The sequence below is a fragment of the Magnusiomyces paraingens genome (assembly GCF_902498895.1).
Source record: "Magnusiomyces paraingens strain CBS 517.90 genome assembly, contig: contig3, whole genome shotgun sequence".
In the NCBI taxonomy this organism is placed as follows: Eukaryota; Fungi; Ascomycota; class Dipodascomycetes; order Dipodascales; family Dipodascaceae; genus Magnusiomyces; species Magnusiomyces paraingens.
The window spans coordinates 3,313,973-3,335,057 of NW_022474069.1; the positions used below are offsets into that span (position 1 = coordinate 3,313,973).

General features: G+C 38.0%; 10 protein-coding genes across 10 annotated transcripts; 5 read left to right on the forward strand and 5 right to left on the reverse strand.

Moving 5' to 3' along the window:
• Positions 1-1,667: 1,667 nt before the first annotated feature.
• SAPINGB_P004319 (uncharacterized protein) lies at positions 1,668-2,534 on the reverse strand (the record flags this gene model as incomplete). Its single annotated transcript, XM_031999034.1, has 1 exon — positions 1,668-2,534. The coding sequence occupies one exon, from the start codon at positions 2,532-2,534 to the stop codon at positions 1,668-1,670; it is 867 nt and encodes a 288-aa protein (XP_031854925.1).
• Positions 2,535-2,757: 223 nt separating this feature from the next.
• SAPINGB_P004320 (uncharacterized protein) lies at positions 2,758-3,834 on the reverse strand (the record flags this gene model as incomplete). The annotated part of the gene is made up of 1 exon (XM_031999035.1): positions 2,758-3,834. One exon carries the CDS (start codon positions 3,832-3,834, stop codon positions 2,758-2,760), a length of 1,077 nt encoding a protein of 358 aa, XP_031854926.1.
• Positions 3,835-4,949: 1,115 nt separating this feature from the next.
• Positions 4,950-5,847, forward strand: SAPINGB_P004321 (uncharacterized protein; the record flags this gene model as incomplete). Its single annotated transcript, XM_031999036.1, has 2 exons — positions 4,950-4,989; positions 5,063-5,847. The coding sequence occupies 2 exons, from the start codon at positions 4,950-4,952 to the stop codon at positions 5,845-5,847; spliced, it is 825 nt and encodes a 274-aa protein (XP_031854927.1).
• A 95-nt stretch (positions 5,848-5,942) lies between these two features.
• On the reverse strand, positions 5,943-9,038 carry SAPINGB_P004322 (uncharacterized protein; the record flags this gene model as incomplete). Its single annotated transcript, XM_031999037.1, has 1 exon — positions 5,943-9,038. The coding sequence occupies one exon, from the start codon at positions 9,036-9,038 to the stop codon at positions 5,943-5,945; it is 3,096 nt and encodes a 1,031-aa protein (XP_031854928.1).
• A 566-nt stretch (positions 9,039-9,604) lies between these two features.
• SAPINGB_P004323 (uncharacterized protein) lies at positions 9,605-10,180 on the forward strand (the record flags this gene model as incomplete). Its single annotated transcript, XM_031999038.1, has 1 exon — positions 9,605-10,180. The coding sequence occupies one exon, from the start codon at positions 9,605-9,607 to the stop codon at positions 10,178-10,180; it is 576 nt and encodes a 191-aa protein (XP_031854929.1).
• A 1,717-nt stretch (positions 10,181-11,897) lies between these two features.
• Positions 11,898-13,745, forward strand: SAPINGB_P004324 (uncharacterized protein; the record flags this gene model as incomplete). Its single annotated transcript, XM_031999039.1, has 1 exon — positions 11,898-13,745. One exon carries the CDS (start codon positions 11,898-11,900, stop codon positions 13,743-13,745), a length of 1,848 nt encoding a protein of 615 aa, XP_031854930.1.
• Positions 13,746-13,825: 80 nt separating this feature from the next.
• On the reverse strand, positions 13,826-14,410 carry SAPINGB_P004325 (uncharacterized protein; the record flags this gene model as incomplete). Its single annotated transcript, XM_031999040.1, has 1 exon — positions 13,826-14,410. The coding sequence occupies one exon, from the start codon at positions 14,408-14,410 to the stop codon at positions 13,826-13,828; it is 585 nt and encodes a 194-aa protein (XP_031854931.1).
• A 354-nt stretch (positions 14,411-14,764) lies between these two features.
• SAPINGB_P004326 (uncharacterized protein) lies at positions 14,765-16,342 on the forward strand (the record flags this gene model as incomplete). Its single annotated transcript, XM_031999041.1, has 1 exon — positions 14,765-16,342. The coding sequence occupies one exon, from the start codon at positions 14,765-14,767 to the stop codon at positions 16,340-16,342; it is 1,578 nt and encodes a 525-aa protein (XP_031854932.1).
• Positions 16,343-16,666: 324 nt separating this feature from the next.
• SAPINGB_P004327 (uncharacterized protein) lies at positions 16,667-16,867 on the reverse strand (the record flags this gene model as incomplete). Its single annotated transcript, XM_031999042.1, has 1 exon — positions 16,667-16,867. The coding sequence occupies one exon, from the start codon at positions 16,865-16,867 to the stop codon at positions 16,667-16,669; it is 201 nt and encodes a 66-aa protein (XP_031854933.1).
• A 2,044-nt stretch (positions 16,868-18,911) lies between these two features.
• Positions 18,912-19,811, forward strand: SAPINGB_P004328 (uncharacterized protein; the record flags this gene model as incomplete). The annotated part of the gene is made up of 1 exon (XM_031999043.1): positions 18,912-19,811. The coding sequence occupies one exon, from the start codon at positions 18,912-18,914 to the stop codon at positions 19,809-19,811; it is 900 nt and encodes a 299-aa protein (XP_031854934.1).
• Positions 19,812-21,085: the final 1,274 nt, after the last annotated feature.

Consider the following 21,085-nt stretch of genomic DNA (forward strand, 5'->3'; position numbering starts at 1 on the left):
AACAAACAAACAATGCAATTTCATGCTGATTTTTATAAATTATTATCGTAAACAATTTGAATAAAAAGAAAAAAGTTAAATTTTAAATATTTTTTGTATAATACTATATATTTTTAATATAAAATTAAATGAAATTAATGATTTAATATGCTTATTTATTTATTTATTTATAAATCCGACTCAGTTAATATCTAATATCTACCATTTTAATTTCACTATGCCCGGTTCTAAAGAAATCACAATGTAACGTGCTTCGTCAAATGCAGTTAAAAGTATATGGTTCCTAAAAATAATAAATTTTCAAATTAAAATAAAAAGAAATTAGATTTTTTTTTCAAGATTAGCTTTCTTTAATAACTTAGGAAACAAAATTTCATTGGTGAATATTTTTAAGGGTTAAGAATATCTTGGGTGGTTGATCACTAACGGCAAGTAGTTTATAGTATTTTTTTAAGTATATATGGCTTATAAATTGCTCTCTTAAGGGCTGGTATTTTTTTGTGTACATTCATAAATGCTTTTGGTGGTATTCAGCTAATAAAAAACAAAAAAAGAGAACCATTAAAAATCATGCATGTACATATGTATCTTACTATTCAACAAAAAAAGCATTATATATATTTCTTTCTTTTTTCAACAATTAATATTGAGGGAGATGAAAATCTAAAAGAAATCTATTTGCGTTTCTTTTTTAGATATTCAATTGTGTATGCTTACTTTACTTTCAATAATTAATTAAAATTGTCTATCTAACAAGAAGTTTACCAAACACGAATTTTAACAAGAACTTTCATTTTAATAAGCATTTAATTTAATATACATTCTGGCATCCAATTATATTTAGATATTAAAATCTTTGATTAAAAATTTCCAATCTAGGGTTTTCAAGATGCTAAATTGAAAAGAAAAAATAGCAAGGAAAAAAATAATGTTCAGTATTAAAAACTAAATCGAAAATGTTTTTTTTATTCATATTTAAAAAATTTAAAGTAAATAGCCTAAAATACAATCCTACTGTATTCATTATGTTTGTTAGTTTGTTTGTTTTTATTCAAGGGTTATAGAATTATATAACATCAGCATCTGCACTATCCTTCTTGTCCATACTATATATCTTTTCATTTTGATAATAAACTTTTAATTTTGCCTTCAACATTGCATCTCCAACAGCCCGAAAATAAGTCCTGATGCCAGCTTACGAGGAACAGGGGGTTAAAAATAACCAAACCTTCCCAACCTATCTCCACTTGTCTTCATCAACGCTGTAATTGTATTTCTTAATCCCTTCAAGCAGAGATAAAGCTTACAATCTCTTGTAAGCCAGTTAAACTGTTTAAGAGAGTCGACATGTCCATCTCTGGAGATATCCGTTTCAGTCCTTTTCTTTCCTCTTCAAGCAAAGGACACTCAACTAAAATGTGATGAACTGTTTCCAGCTCTCCACATTTGCAGTTGTAACTATCCTTTTCAATTCCAAACTTTTTAAACCATGCGCCAAAGTTGCCATGGCCTGTGCGAAACTGAGTAATATTACTCAAGATCCTTCGACTATCTTTCTTCATGATCACTCCCGTGACCATTTTGGAAAGATTATCAGTACATTTCGACTCTACTGTGATATTATGATACCACAGATCCTTACTGCTGTTCCAATACATTTCTTGCCATTATTCCATTGCTTGTTTCTTCAAAATTCTAATCGTCTGATTTTGTTGTTGTTTCAGTGTAAGAGGTTTAACCCTCTTGCATTTTCGTTTTTCATCTTTTTTATTCAGGTAGTCTCTATCATCTTTCGCCAACATGTAAAGCGTGGTTAGCTTTGCAATTGGAGATTTCTCAATCAATGTTAACAAATGACCATTAATAGGATTAGTTTTGCTAATATTTAGGTGTAAACGAATAGCTTTTCGTGCCACCATAAATTTTAGCCTAATACTATATGGCATAATACCAGCTTCCTTTTGTAATACCGCAATAGGAGTCGTGCGATAAGCACCAACGATTCTTCTTAAAGCCATATTCTGCATCACTTCCAACTTGTGGATTTCTCCTTTCAAGATTTTATGATGCCAAATTTCTAAGCCATATTCGACAATCGGTCTCACGCAAGCAATATACAGTGATCTAACTGCAGACCCCCGCATACCTTTTTGCACGCCACCAAGATGCCAAATAGCACCAACAGCTTTTCTTGCTTTATTGATTTTATTCAAAATATGAGATTTAAAATCAAGCAGATTGTTCAAAGTAATTCCAAGCAATTTAACTTCCTTCTGGGGTTCACGAAGTTCTCCATTAGGTAAAGTAAGTTGCACTTTTTCATCTTTAGGTTTCACATTTTTTGTAAAATGAATAAAACCCAATTTATCATCCAAATCAATTTTGGTCATTCTTGATTTAGCCCAATTACAACATTTTTCTAATATGTTGCTTAAGCTTTTGGTATTTTCTTCAATTTTACCTTCAACGGTAATAGTCACATCATCAATAAAGCCAAAAGGAGTTCCACCCCATTCTTTAATGGCATGATACATTGGTGTGGAATATATCAAAAAAAGTAGTGGTGAAATAGGTGAGCCTTGCGGAATTCCAGTACTAATTTTTTGCACTGATCCTTTTCTTCGGTCCATGAGCATACTAGCTTCTCTTTCACTTACAAATTGGTACGTCCAGTTTATAAGTTCTTTGGGTAGTTTCATATCCTCCATTGTGTCTGCCAATATATTTCTGTTAACATTATCAAAAGCTCCTTGAATATCAATGAGCATAGCTGAAATTTTTTTTTACTATAGTTTCAATTCTTTGGATAAGTTCCAAAACAGCATCAGTAGCACAATAACCTTGTCTTCCCCCATATTGCTCTGGTGGAAGTAAGTGTGTTGTAAGCTTGGTCATTCTTTTTTGTATAATTTTTTCCAGTACTTTAGATGGAATCTTAAGTAAGGAAATTGGTCGGTATGCTCTTGGCTTTGAATAGTCAGGTTTCTTAGGTTTAGGTATAACAACAATAATGCCATGTCTCCAGACTTTTGGGTGGTATCCAAACTTTACACAAGCTTGGAGAAGCTTGAAAAACCTTTCCTTAAAGTCTTTATTTAGCCATGCCATCTTTAAAACTTTGCCAGTAATTCCATCGTCTCCTGGAGCTTTATCATTTGGGGTATCAGCCAATGCAGAGTCAACTTCATCAAACTCTAATTTTGGCCATCGAGAATCGTCATCAATTTCAAACTCTCTATCAAGACCATGGTCAATTTCAGGTAGAAGTGCCTTCCATATTTCATGTCTTTTTTCGTCAACAGTAGTAGTGAGAGTTCCATCTTCTTTTCTAATTTGTGGTATAATGGTATCATTGCTTTTTGGATTAATGTACTTCAAAATCTTCCAAATGTCATTTCCTTCTAAACTAGACAAATATTTATTCCATTGCTCAGTACTTGCTTCACGCAAACTGTGGTCAAAAATTTTTCTAGCTTTTTTCGCCTCTTCAATTTTTTGTCGTTTCAAAGCCAAAGAAGGTTGCCTTTGACGGGCTTCCCTTTTAGCTTCTAGCGCTTTTTCTAACTTCTCCCTTAATTCTTGATTCCAATAGCGTTTGGACTTTTTCATCACCTTAACTTTCTTCATCGACTTTGCCATTGCTCTTTTTACAATCTCCTCAAGAACTTTAGCTTGGTCATCAATTTGGTCAGTTGATTTTAGAGTTTTGTTATGCACATTAAAATCTTTAATGGTAGAAGAAAGCTCCTTGTCAAACTTTTCCCAATCTGCATTCTTAATATTCAATCTCTTCACCGAAGTAAAATCTTCATCCCCGTTTTTACTCTGAGACATAGAGATGTCCCACTCCACAATTGAGTGATCACTTAGTGTATTTTCATCCACTCCACTATGTTTGTTTGTTTTTATTCAAGGGTTATAGAACTATATAACATCAGCATCTGCGCTATCCTTTTATTGTCTGACTATGTGACTTGCCGGTTTTCATTTGTACCTTTTTAATACGGGTGGTTTCTGTTCTGTGCGTCTCCGGTAGCCCGGAAGATGGGCCCTGATGCCAGCTTACGAGGAACAGGGAGAACCAGTCTGTCGGTCCCAAAACCTTCCCAACCCATTTCCACTTATCTTCACGGACGCCCATGTATTTCTTAATCTCTTCCGTCAGAGATACGGCCCGCAATCACCTGCAGGCTATTTAGACTGTACGGAAGAGTCGGCATTCCGGTAACCAGGGTAGCCTATGGTTTTCAGTCTAGGTGTATACTCCCGTACACATCCTCAGGAAAAGGGGGTATTCTGGGAATCGAACCCAGTATCTTCCGCTATCGAGCGAACATGTTACCCTTTACACCATCCAGCCCTTTCTCTTCCTTTCCCCTATTAGTTTGTTTGTTTGTTTTTATTCAAGGGTTATAGAATTATATAACATCAGCATCTGCGCTATCCTTCTTTCCCCTATTATTTGTAAATTAAAGATTTCAATTTCTAAATAAAGCTCGCTTAGACTTTAAGTACTTTTAAAATATTAAGGTTTAGGGTTCGATGGTCTAGTAGGTTATGGCATCTGCTTAACACGCAGAACGTCCCCAGTTCGATCCTGGGTCGAATCACTACCTTTTTGCAGTTTTTATATCAAATTATTTAAAAAAAAAATTAAGAAATTTTATCTTTTTTTTTATTTACATTTTTCTTTTCATTTCATGAAATGCTAACCTTCTTTTTGATGTATAAATTCTTTTTTGTGAAGTTGCCACTTTTAAGAAAGGTTTTTTTTTTAATTTAAATTACAAAAATTGTTACACCTTTATTACAACTTTTTTTTTTTTTCATCTCTTCGTATTTTTTATTTCTTATTTTTTTTGCCCCTCCATTATTAAAGCCCTCGTTATTGTCACACGCAAAAATCCACCACACAGACTTCAAAACAAAATTAAAAATAAATAAATAAAATGTCCTTCATCAAGCTTCTCCAAAGGGCAGGCGTTGTTTGTAAGTTTAGATTATTCAGTCTTTTTAATTGATCAATTGGTTAATACATGTAACTCTAACTTTTTCTTCTCAGCGTCTGTTCCTTCGGTTCGTCAAACACTCATGGACTTTGCACGCACAAATGAGCTCAAAAACATTCTCGTGCGCTCAGACTCTGAACTTGGCGGATACTCCACAGCCCACGTTGATCTAGAATCCCTCGAAACTCCTGCGGCACCTCTTCCGGGCAAAGTTGATGATATCTCTTCTTCTTCGTCGTCATCGTTTGACGCGGCGACGGCCTGTGCGACGCTTGCCCCCAAGATGGTGGGCCACTTTCACGGCGTACTAAACCTGGATCTGCCAGCAAACCGACCAGATGTCGTACAATCTGGATACGCTATGTTCCGGACTAGAGACCAACGTGCACGCGGGTTCAGTGAGAGCGTTTCACAAATGTTTGGAGACCCGCCTCACTGGGACTGGCGTGGTTGCACACACATTATGTTGAGGGTCAAGGGCGACCGTCGCAAGTATTTTGTCAACATTCAAGCAGATTCTCCGTTACCTGCAGACATTTACCAGCACAGACTGTTTTTGAAGACTCCGGGACAATGGGAAACGGTTCTGATTCCTCTACAGGATTTTATTCTCACTAACTGGGGGGTTATCCAGGAACAACGCAAAATTAATACCGAGTATGTCAAGACAATTGGCATAGGGCTCATCGATAAGCAATACGGGCCATTCAGTTTATATGTGGACCGGGTAGAGGCCATCAATACAGACTATGTGTCTCCTGAGGGCAATTCGTCTCAAACAGAGAGCTCATCAACCCCTCATGATAGGCTTCCTGGTAAGAGCATTCCAATTGACTAAGTAATTTTTTCCTTTGTAATAATTTTTTTTTGTATACAATCTTTTCCTTATTATATCTATATATATATAAATTCTTCATGCATTTACACCCCCTTTTATGAGTACAAGTTGGTCACGTCAATATTTTCTATGGTAAAATTTTGGATCCGCACCCGGCCTTGCGGCGTGAGCTCTACGACGCCGCGCGAGAGCCAAAGGGTTTGAAGCCGCAGACGCTTAGGGACCCGAATGCCATCAATCACAATAATATCGTAGAGCGGCAACGCTGGGTCGGGTATGCTTTTGGAGAAAGGCTTTATTTCTTTCAGTTCATTATCGTCTTCGTCTTCTTTTTCATCATCATCATCATCATCATCATCATCATCATCATCATCATCATCATCATCATCATCATCATCATCATCATCATTATCATCATTATCATTATCGTCTTCGTCTTCGTCTTCGTCTTCGTCTTCGTCTTCGTCTTCGTCTTCGTCTTCGTCTTCGTCTTCGTCTTCGTCTTCGTCTTCGTCTTCGTCTTCGTCTTCGTCTTCGTCTTCGTCTTCGTCTTCGTCTTCGTCTTCGTCTTCGTCTTCGTCTTCGTCCTCATCATCATCGTATTCTTCTTCATTGTCATCGTCATCCACATCCTGTTCTTCAACTTCAACTTCAACTTCATCTTCATCTTTATTTTCATCCAGATCCTCATCTTCTTCCCCATATACACAATCCTCCTCATCGTAAATTTCTTCTTCCTCGTACTCCACATACTCTTCCTTTGGAGGTTCTCCATTTCCTCTTTCTCTCAACTTGATTCTCATTCCATTCAAGTTGGTAGCCTCGACTGTTCCGTTTCCATATCTCAGCACCACCGACCCGCGCTGGGTCCCCTCCTGCAGCATGAACATTATTTCCACCTCTCCTGCATTTTGTGCCGGTGGACCTAATGCAGGTGCCTCTGCTGTTTGAGCAAGACATTGGCCTTCGGGCGCAATGTAGCGGTCCCAGAACCCAGGACGATCCTCAAACGAAACGTACTTACGCAAATACCGCGGCCGCTTGTACATGTACATCCGGTCGAGCTGGAAAAACTGTGGCGAAGATGCAATGGGCGAGTACATCCCTGAGTGGATTTGCAGGGTTGACACAATGGCACCGGAAACACTCGAATCAGGGTATAACACGGAGTACGGCCGCCAAACTTCGCACTGGTTATTGTATGAATAGGCTGGTGACCGGGTATGATGATAGTTTTGATTTTTGAGTGCAGCTGTTTTATGCAGTGTTGATGATGCAGATGGTTTAGTGTGCTTTGCTGGCAGCACCGCCAGGGTTTGCTGCTGGTGCTGGTGCTGGATAGCATACTCATTTTTTTTGGTTATATAGTCCAGGACTCTGGGCATAAAGTATGAATCAAAATGGTAGTTGAATTTTTTGAGGTAGTATAGTGCCCTGCGCAGGATTCTTGCAAAGAGACTTTTATGGTGGCGCTTCTCAAAGGAGCTGCGGTAGTCGCCCCATAGCACCGATACTGTCATTTTCTTATACCAGGGTGTATCTTCGCTATCAAGAAGCTCACGCAAAAGCTTTGCTTGTTCTTTGGTAATTTCTGGACTAGTCAATGGTGGCTGTTCCTGTTTATCCCAGACACGTCTTAGGAGTTCAAAGTTGTGTGCACCTGCATGTTTTATGATATCCTTGTCGTACCAAAACGGATGGGCTTCAGTTGAGAAGACAGAGTTTGAGAATTCCTTATTTAGCGGGTGGCTTTGGTTAAATAGCAGGTATAGGTATTTTGTAGTTTCTGAGAGGAAAAAGCTTTCCATGCGGTTTGATAGTTGTCCTGTTTTGACATTTTGGGTACCTGCGTATCCGCACTGGACCTTGTTTCTTTTTTCAAGGTCCTCCATTGCGCTTTTTCCGATTTGCAAAAACAATGGGTCTTTTGTTGCCTTGTAGATGTAATAGTTTGACTCGACGAATTCCGGCCGCAGAGGATACCACTCAAGATTGACAGCGTTTTCAGACGTAAATCGGGAAGAGTATATTCTCGGAATAGCGTACCAGCGCTCTGGAATGGCCGAGAAAGTGTTCCAAATCTTATAGTAAGCGAGATGGGCACGGACAGCGTTTTCAAGGTCGCCGGCCAGAACCATGATGGAGGGGTAAAAGGCAGCCAGCGAGTCGATCCAAGAGGTGACGGTAGATCCGCGCTCAAAGTTGACATTATGGAAAAGCCAGCCGTCAAAGGAATGAGATAAAAGTGCACGGTGTGCTCTGTTGAAGACTGACAGAAAGTCTGGGGATGTGAAGAGGACATGGTATTTGATGGCATACTCGTAGTAGGAGTCGATGCTTGCACCGACACCAGTCATGGGAGCTAGCCAGAGGCCAGATTCTGCGTCGATAGCCATAGGAACTAGGTCGAGATTTGAGCGACGTTGCCAGAGGGCAAAAAAAGCGCGTTTTGCTGCTGTTTCAAAGCGATAGTCACCTGTGAGTCGTGAGAGCAGGCCAAACTCTAGTACAAGGGAGCCTGCGCCGGAGGTGCAAGTTTCCGTAATATTTCCTGGGTAAACTTTTGGCTGGAGGCCATGCTTAAGGTTTATTCGGGGGTATGGGATGCCTGAAGGCGATTTGAAAGACGGGAGTAAGCGCTCTGCAAGGTCGTATGCCAAGTGCAAGAGGAAGCCGTCATAGTTTGGTATTTGGTGGCCGAGACGTGGGGTAGATGCGTACAGATGAGCAGAGAGAAGGCCACCCATTGCACGAATGGTAGTTTCAAAGACCTGGACGGTAGAGGAGACGTTGAATGAGACGTATTTGCGGACACGATCGACGTTTCGTTCAAAGCCTTGTTGGTCTCCAAGAATGGGGAACATGTCGAGAGCATCGATGAGGGTGACCGAGTAGGCACCAAGGACATCATTGACGCCAATGTTTGAAGGATCGTTTTCGTCTTTGGAGAGGCCTTCACAGGTGAGGGGTCTAAGTTCATCGTCTGGAAAGGCATTACGAAGGTAGTTTGACCATCCATGGTAGAACATGTCGCGTGCGTTTGTGGCCAATTGGTCCAGGGTGAGTGGAGTGAAGTCTGTGAAATGGAAGAAGGAGGAGGATGGAGGAGTAGCAGATACTACAGACAAGAAAGCAATGAGAACCGCCATTACGGCAGTGAAGCCGTTGTGGGTAAGTGGCGGGGCTCTCATGGGGAGGGGAGTTGCGTTCTTGATTTGAATGAGTTGGAGGTTTTTTTATTTTATTTGTTGGAAGGTTGATTTTGTAAAAAGGTTTGGGAAGACCCAAGTGATGGCGCGATAAGTAAAATCTGGTTATTTATTGTAAGTTTAGTAACTATGAGTTAGATAAGTTATTGATGTTATTAATAAAAATTAAAGTTATAATAGGTTACCCATAATAAGATGGATGTGTTATTTCTCGGTAAACATTAGCTGAATATATATACATAGCTGCTACCCCACATCCGAGGCGAATGGACTCGGGGTGGGTTTTTGTCTACAGGATTATAAATACCCAAGCAGAGGGCGTGTTGATTTTTTTTTTTTTAAAAAAAACAAACTTTAGCAACCATTTTAAAGTATTTTTTAATTATTTAATTATCATTATTATTATTATCATTATTATTATTATTATTATTATTATTATTATTATTATTATTATTATTATTATTATTATTATTATTATTATTATTATTATTATTATTATTATTATTATTATTATTATTATTATTATTATTATTATTATTCTACAAACAATGGAAAAACTAGCATCTTTACGACCCGGATCGAACCGGGCAGACCGTGTTAATCTCTTCATCAATGGAACACCGTTAATATCCAACAGCTCGGAGCCAATGAGCGCATGGGGAGCCAAAACGTCGGAAGCAGCACAGTGCATTTCATGTGAAGATCTGAGTGGAGATCCACAGAGCAAGTACCTTTTACGAGCCGAGTTTGAAATGACAGTTACACGGGAAATGCTAAATCCTCGGGGGACTATGCATGGTGGGTTCCAGGTGACATTGTTTGATAATCTGTCGTCATTTGCAGTGGCCGGGTTTGATCGGTACTGGGAGGGGTATAGTGATGAGGAAAAGACGATAGATATATTCGTACCAATTAAGCGGGTAGCCAAGATGATGGGAGTATCCCGGACTCTAACTGCGACATTTCTGAGGGCTGTTAGTGAAGGTGATCTAGTCAAAATGGAGGTATTTGTTGTTGCCGAGACCAAAACATTTACAGTTATTACTGGGCGGGTTTACGATAAGCAAGGGCGGGTGGCCACGGAATTTTTCCATGACAAGGTCAAGGTAGCTGCGAGAATATAAGGTATGATGAATAGAGACTTTTTTTTTTCTTTTATAGAACATAGGGTATTATTTTAATATGATGAATGCTATAGCATTGATATGATTATGATTATGATTATTATTTGGGTATAAAGGAGTTTGTAATGGATTCCAGAGAGAAGAGGGCATCTGCAATATCGCTGAGGGTTGGAGATGTAATAGAGGGAGATGGTGGAGGAGCACGCGGTGGTATTTCAGGATTGTTAGTTGAGTAGGAGGTATCTTTTGAGAGTGTGGGTACCGCTACTTTTGGTTTTTTTTTGGACGGGGCCTGAGAATCCAGGTCTCGGTCTGGTGAAGTTAAAGCAGCGACGGGTCTTTTTTTGGGTGTAGTCATATTTGTGTTTATTCTGAAGACCGAATTAAATGAATATATATATATGAATAAATAAAAAATATATATATAATAAATTGGATTTATTTATTTATTTTCGTGAGGCTTATGGATGATCGCATATTATTTCCTTATAAGGTAATTTTATGCGGCGTTTATAGTTTTTATGGACAATGACAGGGCCGTTGTGATTTTAATTTTTTTTTTAAAAAAAAATAAAAAAAATAAAAAAAAATAAAAAATTTCTCAGCCAGTCAAACCAAGTCAGCGTCATGGATTTTTCAATTTTAAACCAGACCAGACATAATTATGTCTGTATATTAATAATAACAATAAACTTTGTAAAATAAAGAAATAGAAGAAGAATATATATATTTATAAAATAAAACTTTACTTTGATAATCTGCTGACCAAAAGCATATTTACCTATGCGGGGCGCGAGAATAAAAAAAAAATAAAAAAAAATAAAGAAAAAAGGCAGTAGCAAAAAATGAAAGAAAGAAAGAAAGAAAGAAAGAAAGAAAGAAAGAAAGTGACGTCTTTTAACTCAAACTTTGAAAGTCTTTTGGTAGCAATAAGAATTTTGGATTCACATAAATAATAAAGTATATAATAATAATTATTATATAAATTATTATAATAAAATAAATATATATATAGAGTTGATTATAAAATCTTTCTTTTTCTTCTTCTAATTTTTTCATTCATTGATTCAGTCATAAAAAAAAAACCTTTCTCTTTTCTCTCTTTTTCAGTCTTCTACTACATTTATATTATATATTTATTCATTTATTCATTCATTTATTTCTTTTTTGTTCATTCACATCTCAATGGACGGAGCACATATCCCCGTTTTGTTTTTTTTTTCGGATACTGGCAAATTATCATCCTTTCCTGTTGTTATTATTATTATTTAAATATTTAAATAAATATATATATATATATAATTTTTTTTTTCTAAAATAAACCATCAGATCTTTAATTCGTTGTAATCACCATCTACTATCTCTTGTCATTTCCTTTCTTCCAACAATTCTTCATCACGCCAGAATCAATCAACCCTTCAATCCATTGAGGCCTTTTTCTTAATCCTCAATTGCCGTCGTCCTCATCTTTCTTGCAAAAATTTTTCATGCCCACCCGTCGGTCTTTTCCCATCCTTTCCTCCCCACGTGATGGCAATTTCACATAAATACATGGGAATTTCCCGTCCGTAAACTTTTTTTTTTTAATTTTTTAAATTTTTTCTTCTTTTATTAATTTTTAATATTTTCTTCCATAATTCAAAAGGATTCCCTAGTTTCTTTCTTTCTTTCTTTTCTTTCCTTTTCTTTTTTTTTTTTTTAATCCCTTCATATCCAAATGTTTGCTACTCGCCGCTCTCTCGTCTGGACGACCTCGGCTGCGGCTGCAGCTCTCGCAGGTGCTGCCATCTACAACTCTACAACTCGCGCTCACGCTCAATCAAAGCTCTTGACCTACGAAGACAAGCACATTATTCCTCCAGCTCCGGCTCTTCCTCCACCATCTCGTAAAGACCTTCTCGCTAAACTTAACTCAGAATATGACATTGTCGTTGTTGGTGGTGGTGCAACAGGTACTGGCATTGCTGTTGACGCTGCTTCGCGCGGCCTTAAGGTTGCTCTTTTGGAGCGCGATGACTTTTCTTCAGGAACTTCTTCTCGTTCTACAAAGCTCATCCACGGTGGTGTCCGCTACCTTGAAAAGGCCGTCTGGAACCTCGACTATAACCAGTACCAGCTCGTCCGTGAAGCTCTCCATGAGCGCAAAGTCTTTCTTGACATTGCGCCGCATCTCTCATTTGCCCTGCCCATCATGATCCCCGTATACACATGGTGGCAGCTGCCCTACTTTTGGGTTGGTACAAAGTGCTACGACCTGCTGGCCGGTAAACAAAACCTCGAGTCATCCTACCTTCTTACCCGCTCAAAGGCTCTCGAGGCTTTCCCCCAGCTTAACTCTGATACCCTCAAGGGTGCCATTGTCTACTACGATGGCTCCCACAATGACTCGCGCATGAATGTGTCTCTAGCCGTCACTGCTGCCGAAATGGGTGCAACTGTCCTCAACCACGTTGAAGTCACGGGCCTTGAAAAGGACGCTAATGGCAAGATTATCGGTGTCAAGGCAAAGGACCTTAACGGTGAATTGACTGAAGAAGTTTCCATCAGTGCCAAATCTGTCATCAATGCCACTGGCCCCTTCACCGATGCCATTCGCAAGTTTGACGAGCCCTCTGTTAGAGAAATTGTCGCTCCCTCGTCCGGTGTCCACATTGTGCTCCCTGGCTTTTACTCTCCCAAGCGCATGGGTCTCTTAGATGCTGCCACTTCTGACGGTCGTGTCATCTTTTTCCTGCCATGGCAAGGCTCTACCATTGCTGGTACCACCGACTCGCCTTCTCCAATTTCTGCTAACCCCATCCCCTCCGAACAAGACATTGAGTTTATTCTCAAGGAAGTCTCGAAATACTTTGAGGGCAAGCTCGACGTGCGCCGCGAGGACGTGCTTGCGGCCTGGTCTGGTATCAGACCACTGGTCCGCGACCCCAAGGCCAAAAACACAGAGTCTCTTGTCCGCAATCACCTCATCACAGTCTCTGATTCAGGTCTGCTGACAATTGCCGGTGGTAAGTGGACCACTTACCGTCAAATGGCTCAGGAGGCTGTTGACGAAGCCATTGCCATTGGCAAGCTGGAACCTCCCGTGCCCAAGACTGCCACCGAATCCCTCAAGCTTGTGGGAGCCGACCAATGGAGCCCGCTGCAATACATCCACCTGGCCCAGAAGTATGCTCTGGACCCTGAGGTTGCACGCCACTTGAGTGAAAACTACGGCACACGTGCTTACACTGTTGCCGAGAGCCTGAAGGAGGCCACCCCCCCAGCATCTTCCACACACTCGGTCGTCACCGCTACCAGAGGCACCAGACTAGCATCGCCCTACCCATTCTTGTCGGAGGAAATTGGCTATGCCGTCAAGTATGAGTATGCCGTCACCGCCGTTGACTTTTTGGCCCGCCGATGTCGCCTGGCATTTTTGGACTGCCGCGCTGCCTACGAGGCTCTGCCTAAGGTGGTTGAGGTCATGGGCGCCGAGCTGCACTGGTCTGCTGCCCGCAAGCACAAGGAGTTTGAAGATGGTGTTGAGTATCTCAAGGGTATGGGTCTTCGTTTGGATCAACAATAAATATGTAAAACCTTTTCTTTTGTTTAAAATAATTTTTTTTTGTATATTTAATAATTATCATTCATCATTCATTCATTCATTCATGCCATGTCATTAAATTTTAGAGTAGGATGATGCCTGACTACCCCTGTTTTTGAAAGCCCCTGCCAGATCCATGGGACTTTTTCCTCCGGAACACTAATCTCCGCTCGAAAGCCTTCCACAAAGTTGGCATCTGCAGGCTCCATGTCGCAGTACCTCAGGAATTCATCCGAAATGGCAGCCATGGACCAGAAGGACAATTTCCGCAGACACGCTACCAGGAGACACGAGACCTGAGACCCGTTCATGCAATGAACATAGAGGGGGGCTGATGTTTGGTCAATCATTACTTGGAGAGCCTTTCTGGCAACATCATACTCCAGCGGGACTCCGCGCTTTTTCTTAGACTTGGACGACGCTGGCGCACTCGGAATGTGGATTAACTGGATGTTGTTTTCGCGTGCAAACTCTACGAGCCACGCGTCCTCGTCCGGGTCTGTGCCAAGCGGTGTCGGCGTCACGGACAAAATGGCAGTCAGCCCGAGACCCTCAAGAAAGCGGCGGTTGCGAGGCCGTGGATATGAGCCGCAGTAGAGGTCAGGTTGGACGACATGAAATCGTAGTGGTGGGATTAGGGGATCCATTATATGACTAGTTTTGGATAAACGTTTTTTTTATTTTTTTATTTTTTGTAGTGGGTAGATTAAAACTGATTTTGGTGATTTGGCAGTGGAGGATTTTTTTTTTAAAAAAAACGGTTGACATTTATTTAACTTTTGTTAAATAAGATTAATTTAATTTAACTTAAATTAATTATATAGTTAAGTTTTATATAATCAAAGGAGCAAGAACGACACCTTTTTTTTCTTTTTTTTTTTTTAAGACACAACCACCACATACTTTAAAGTCTTCTTTATCATCATTACAATCCATAATCACACCATTTGATATACTCAAGGGAGAAGAAGACCAGGACGAAGATTAAAAAAAAACGCATTATGGATACGGCATACGATCATCTTGGTGCAATTACAGCTGCACCAGAAAAGACTGCAGAGCCAATTATGGAGACCACGAGCGTCAGTGACGATAAAAGTTCTTCTTCTCCTTCTGTAGCAGAATCTGATAAGCCAACAGAGGAAGATAAAAAGGAGGACAAGTCTACCGATGAAAAGAAGAAAACTACACCTACCCCTGAGCCATTGGTCCCTGCAGCAGCCGCTGAGGCGTTTGATAAGGCCGCGGACCAGCTGGAGAACTCAATCAACGCATGGGGGAGTGCTCTGGGCGGGTTCTGGAGCAAGGTCAAGAAACAAGGAGGTGAGACTTTGAGCAAGACTATTCGGGAGACCAAGCTTGAGTTACAAGGGCTTAAGAGTGAGCTGGATGATTTGATTGGAGATACTGTCAAGAAGGGGGTTGAAGGAGAAGAAACTAAGGAGGAGGTGGAGGTTGATAAGAAAGAAACTACAACAGAAAATGCATCAGAAGAATCAAAAACAGAAAAACCTCCATCTAAAGGTAGCTTTTTTGATTCGATTGCATCGGCCGCACAGAAATACGTGGACGATTTGGACAAGGACCTTGAGCAGCTGGAGAACCGTGCTGGAAAACGGTTACTGCAGATGGGAACCGATTTGCAGAGCGTTTTAAAGGATGCAGTTATTGTTTCTGGACCTTCAGCTGAGGCTAAAGCAGCTTCTTCTGGTGAGGTTTTGTTTCATGTGCCTGAAGATATTCGAGACCAAATTTATACCACACGTGTGGATGCACAGCTTCATGCGCTGCACACGACGGCTGCTCCATTTACGAGCACGGAGGCACCAGGCCCTGGGTATGCGGAGTTTCAGAAGACATTTGATGTTGAGGGTGCGACAGAGCGGATTGCCGGGGATCTTAAGCAGTACCCGAAGCTGAGGGGGTTGATGGAGAGCGTTGTTGGGCCTGGGAAGGTATCATATGGCGAGTTTTGGGCACGGTATTACTATATGCGTGGAGAGATTGAGGCGCAGGAACAAAAGAGGAAAACATTACTACAGTCTGCAGCTGAGGGCAATAACGAGGACGAGGAGTTTAATTGGGGAGATGATGATGATGATGATGGTAATGAAGAAGAAGAAGAAGATGGGGATAATGAAAAGAAGAAGAAGAAGTCAGAGGTCAAGTCAGAGGTTGAGCCTGAAGTTAAATCGGAGGTTAAGCCAGAGGTTAAGTCTGAGATTAAGCCAGAGATTAAGCCAGAGGTCAAGCCAGAGGTCAAGTCAGAGGTCAAGCCAGAGGTTAAGCCAGAGGTCAAGTCTGAGGATAAGACTACTGGTGATGATGTGAATGAAGATGATGGAGAGACTATGACAGTGAAGGCATCACCTAAGGCATTTCCAATTGGCACTGGATCGGCGCCTGGGTCTTCTCGTCCGTCATCGGAAGCATCTTATGACTTGGTTTCCAAGACGCCTTCAATTTTGGATTTGCCTAGTAAGGTGAAGGAGGCTGAGCTTGAGCTGAACAAGAATGATGAGAGTAAGGCTGTCAAGGAGAGTGTGAGTGATGAGGATAGTGATGATGATTGGGAGTAATAATTTTTAAATTTAATCTACAATAATTAAAGTTAAAGTTATAGTTAAATTTTATCAGATATGGGGTGTACATATCGACAAGGTTTTTTTTTTAAAGATTTCTAAGACATTTTTTAAAGATTTCAACAAGGTTTGTATATTATCAAATATTATACATATATAAAAAAAACATAAACAGGACATTAAAAGATCATAAGCAGTCGTAACATAAAATAGTGGTAGTGGTTGGGAATAATAATGCAAAGTGGATGATGATGAGTTTAAGCCAGACTCATTTTCTGGTACAGCCTTAAGCCTTAAGCTTTAAGATTTAAGCTTTAAAACTTAAGCACATGTATTGGAACCAGAGCTACCGCACTCACAACCAGAAGAGGAAGAGGAGGATGGGGAATCTCCATTGTTGGCCACGACAAAGGGGCGAGCTGAGGAAGAGGAGGAAACAATGGAAGCGCGGGCAGCGGGAGAAGCGTTAAAGGCAGCGTTGGCGGCTTTGAGCTGAGAAACGATGAAACGACCAAGAGACATTGTAATTATTGAAGAAGTTGTATAGTTTAAAGTTTATAGTTATTAAATAAATAAGGGAAGAGTTGAAAATATTAAAAGTCGAGTTTTGAAAGTGATTGAGATGAAATATTGTGATAATAATAAATAAAAAAAAAAAGGAGAAAAAAGACAGGAAAATCAGAGGATCTTGGGGAGTATTTATAGAAATAAGGAAACGGTGTTTTTTCTTTATTTTTTTTTTATTTTTTTTTGATTCTAAAGCCCGCAAAGGCAATCAAATATTATTTTTAATGATTTTTCCCATATAGTCTAAGGGCAATCAAATCCACTGGCGATTGAGGATAAAAAAAAAAAAAAAAATTCTGTGGGGTTTGAAAGGAAAAAAAAAAAAAATTCAATCATGATAAGAAGAAATGATGACATGTCACGTGTAATAACACAATATTTAATATAACTTTTTTATTTTTTTTCTTCTTGTTATCAGTGTGTGTATGTGCGCGATTATGTAATTAAATAGAACGAAATGGCCGTTTTAAATGACGGAATTTTTGTGTGTGTGTGAGTGTGTCGTATACACCTTTAAATGTAAAGATTTTGAAAACGGATAAGCTGAGCCACAGTTTATGGCAAAGCGGCAAACCAACCAGTTAGCTCAAAAACAAGTGAAAAGTAAAAAATAAAAAATTAATAAATATAACCGGAACTCCGAACCGCTCTCCGGTACCGGAGGCTAGATACATTTTTTTTAAGTTAAAAGGTACATACATGGAGATTTCCGATTTTTTATTTAATTTAATTTAATTTAATTTAATTTAATTTAATTTAATCATATTCTATTTGATTACTAAGTCATTTACTGCTTACAGAGAAGAAAAAAAGAAAAAAAATTATATATAGTAAGAGCTCTTAATGTAACAAATGTTTTTTTTATAAGTTGTAACAAAACTTTTTTTTTTTTTTTTTTTTTTGGAAATTATCCACACTAATTTCACATGATTTTAAATATTTAATTATAGTTTATTTAACAATTAAAACATTTAAGTTGTGTCACAATAACAATGTATATATATATATATATATATTTATACTACTTAACAGTACTGTTAGTGTAACTTTTGGATTTATTATTGAGTTATTGAGAGTTTGTCTTTCCTTCCACAAGTTGCACCATTCATTTCATTATGGCATGTCACAATTGGACATATACCTAATCATAACCCACGGAATATATCTACTAATAGAACTAAAAGAAACTAAAGACCTAAAGAAAAAAAGTTGGAATTTTGATTTGATCATACGGAATTAAAATTACCCTTTAAAAGCCGTTTTAGTTATTTCATTAAACAAAACTAAATAAAAAAAACCAAATTTTAAAATAAAAGACAATTGTTGTTGTTACATCTGCCACCAATTAATCAAATCATTTAATATTATGGGGCATGTGTAAAACCCTCTTTATAGTCTCTATCCTTTCCTTTTCATCGAGCCGATAGAAGGTCGGATCACTCTCTTCAACAGTTTTTTTTTTAATTGCACTCACAGGTACTTACTTACTTAGTTACTTTTTTATTATCCATGTAAAGCAATTAGAAAATTCTTTAACAGTATGGAGGTGGGGGAGAACAAGCAAACAAGTAAGTAAACTAATTATTATGTTTAATATAGTAGTCAATTGTGGTGTATGTCATCTCATTACCTTAAGGATATCACAATATCTGGTAGTTTATACATCACCATTACCCTTAATATAACCCACAATCACCATATACCTTACCCATTTGTCATCATCACACCTTACAAATCAAATCAAACGTCTAATAACCAAAAAAAAAAATATATATATAATATAACAGCAGACAACTATAAATACTTTCTCAATTGACCTAAGTTTTTTTTTAAAAATTTTTTTCTCTTTTTTTTTTTTTTTTTAAATTTATTTATTCTATATATTTAATAGTTACTATCCTCTCCCTCTCCCCCCCACATATCTGTTACTTTTATTAAAACTCCCCCCACACATATAAACAAAACAATTACCTCTATTCTAAAACACCTTTTATCCAAAATGTCTCCCTCAATCCCCACTTTTAAACTGAACAATGGCATTACAATTCCAGCCGTTGGTTATGGCACTGGCACCAAGTGGTTTAAGTCTTCCAACCTTGACGAACTTGATGAAAAGGTTGTTGACGCTGTGGCTCTTGCCATCTCCAATGGCTACACCCACATTGATACAGCAGAAGTTTATAATACTGAAGGCGAGGTTGCTGCTGCAATTAAAAAGGCTGGTGTCCCTCGTGAAAAGCTTTACATTACCACTAAGGTGCTCCCCAAGATTGGAAACCCTGAGGCTGCATTGGCTGATTCTTTAAAGAAACTTGGAATTGATTATATCGACTTATACTTGATTCATGCTCCTTTTGTAACTGAAGAAAAGCATGGAATTTCCCTTGAAGATGCTTGGGCAAAGCTTGAAAAGTTTCAAGAGGAAGGCAAGGTTAAGACAATTGGTGTTTCCAACTTTGCCATTGCTGATTTGGAGCGCATTTTAAAGGTTGCCAAGATTAAGCCTGCTGTTAACCAGATTGAGTACAATGCCTATTTGCAAAACCAGACTCCAGGAATTGTCAAGTTTTCTCAGGACCATGGAATTTTGGTTGAAGCTTATTCACCCTTGGGTCCTGTGATTGCTAAGGATGAAAAGGCTCCCTTAAAGCCTGTGCTTGAAAAGATTGCTACCAAGTATAAGAAGACACCTGCTCAAGTTGAGCTTCGATGGACTTATCAGAATGGTGTTTTACCTATTACCACTTCTGCAGATAGTGGTCGTCAAACTCAGAGTTTAGAGATTTTTGATTTTGAGCTTACTGATGATGAAGTTCAGGAGATTCGTGATGTTGGTTTAACTTATACCTTCCGTCAGTACTGGAAGCCTGAGTATGGCAAGTATGAAAATAAGTTGTAAGGTTTATTTGTTTATTTATTTATATAGTTTAATATTTAAAGTTTAAGTGTTAAGTGTTAAGTGTTAATAATTAAATCACGTGTGTTTATTATTTGAAACTTGCCCCAGATTTTAAGTACGGCTGTGTTTCAAGAAAGATTTAAATGTAACGATCGAAAATTTTATTTACAGCCACGCATAATTTTTTATTTTATTTTGGGGGAGGTTTAAAGCCTCGCGTATTGAATGTCGCGGTTTTTTTTTTTTTTTCCCAGGGCTACGCATTTTTTTTTTAATTTTTTTTTTTTTCAACGCCACTTTGGCACCACCAACATTACGCGTTTTCTTGTGCAATAACAAAAAATGCAGGGGGAGAGAGAAGACATTCAGGCGCCAGCAATTTTAGCAGTGTTGTCCCTAGCAACGGTGGGTTTTCTGCTCCACTATTAAATATATATATAATAAAAACATCACCAACAAAACACGAAAAAAAAAGAAACTTTTTAATTTATTTATTTATTTATATTTTTATATTTTTAAAATTTTAAATTTTTAATGTTTTTAAAAATTAAACGCGTTTTTAGTTAAGAAGGATCTTCTTTAAAGAAATTTATTTATATTTTAATTTACAAAAAAAAAAAAAAACTATTAAGAGAAGAAGAAAGAATCTTTTGATTTTAATAAAATCTTTTAGAAATCTTTTTAAAAAAAAATATTTTATTGTAGATGTAAAAAAAAAAAAAAAAAAAAAAAAAAAAAAACAATTCAAAATTTGTTACTTTTCAACTTTCTGCTTAAACTGCTGCTTAAACTTGACTTGACTGCTGCCTTTTATTTTTATTTTTATTTTATATTTTATTTTTCATATTCGGTCTGTTGACTGCCATCAATTGTGTGGGTTTTATTTGTTTTATAAAAAAAAAAAAAATCTTTTTTTTTTCTTTGGTTAATATTAAATTTATTAAGAAAAAAAAAAACCTCCTTTCTTTCTCAATTTACCTATTATATATTAACCTAAACAATAAACAACAACCCTTTATAGAAAAAAAAATCATTTTTTGATTCTTTCATTTTCATTTTTTTTTATTTATTTATTTAATTATTTAATTTCTTTAATCACTGTTTTTAAATACTCTTTCTTTCTTTATTATACAACTTATACTTACATTCTTGTCAAAAAAAAAAAAAAACTAATTCCTTGTAAACAATCTAATCATTTGTTAAAAATCTCATCTTGTCAATAATCACATTTTTTTCCAAACCATCAAAAAGACCCTTTTTTTTTTTCTTCTTTT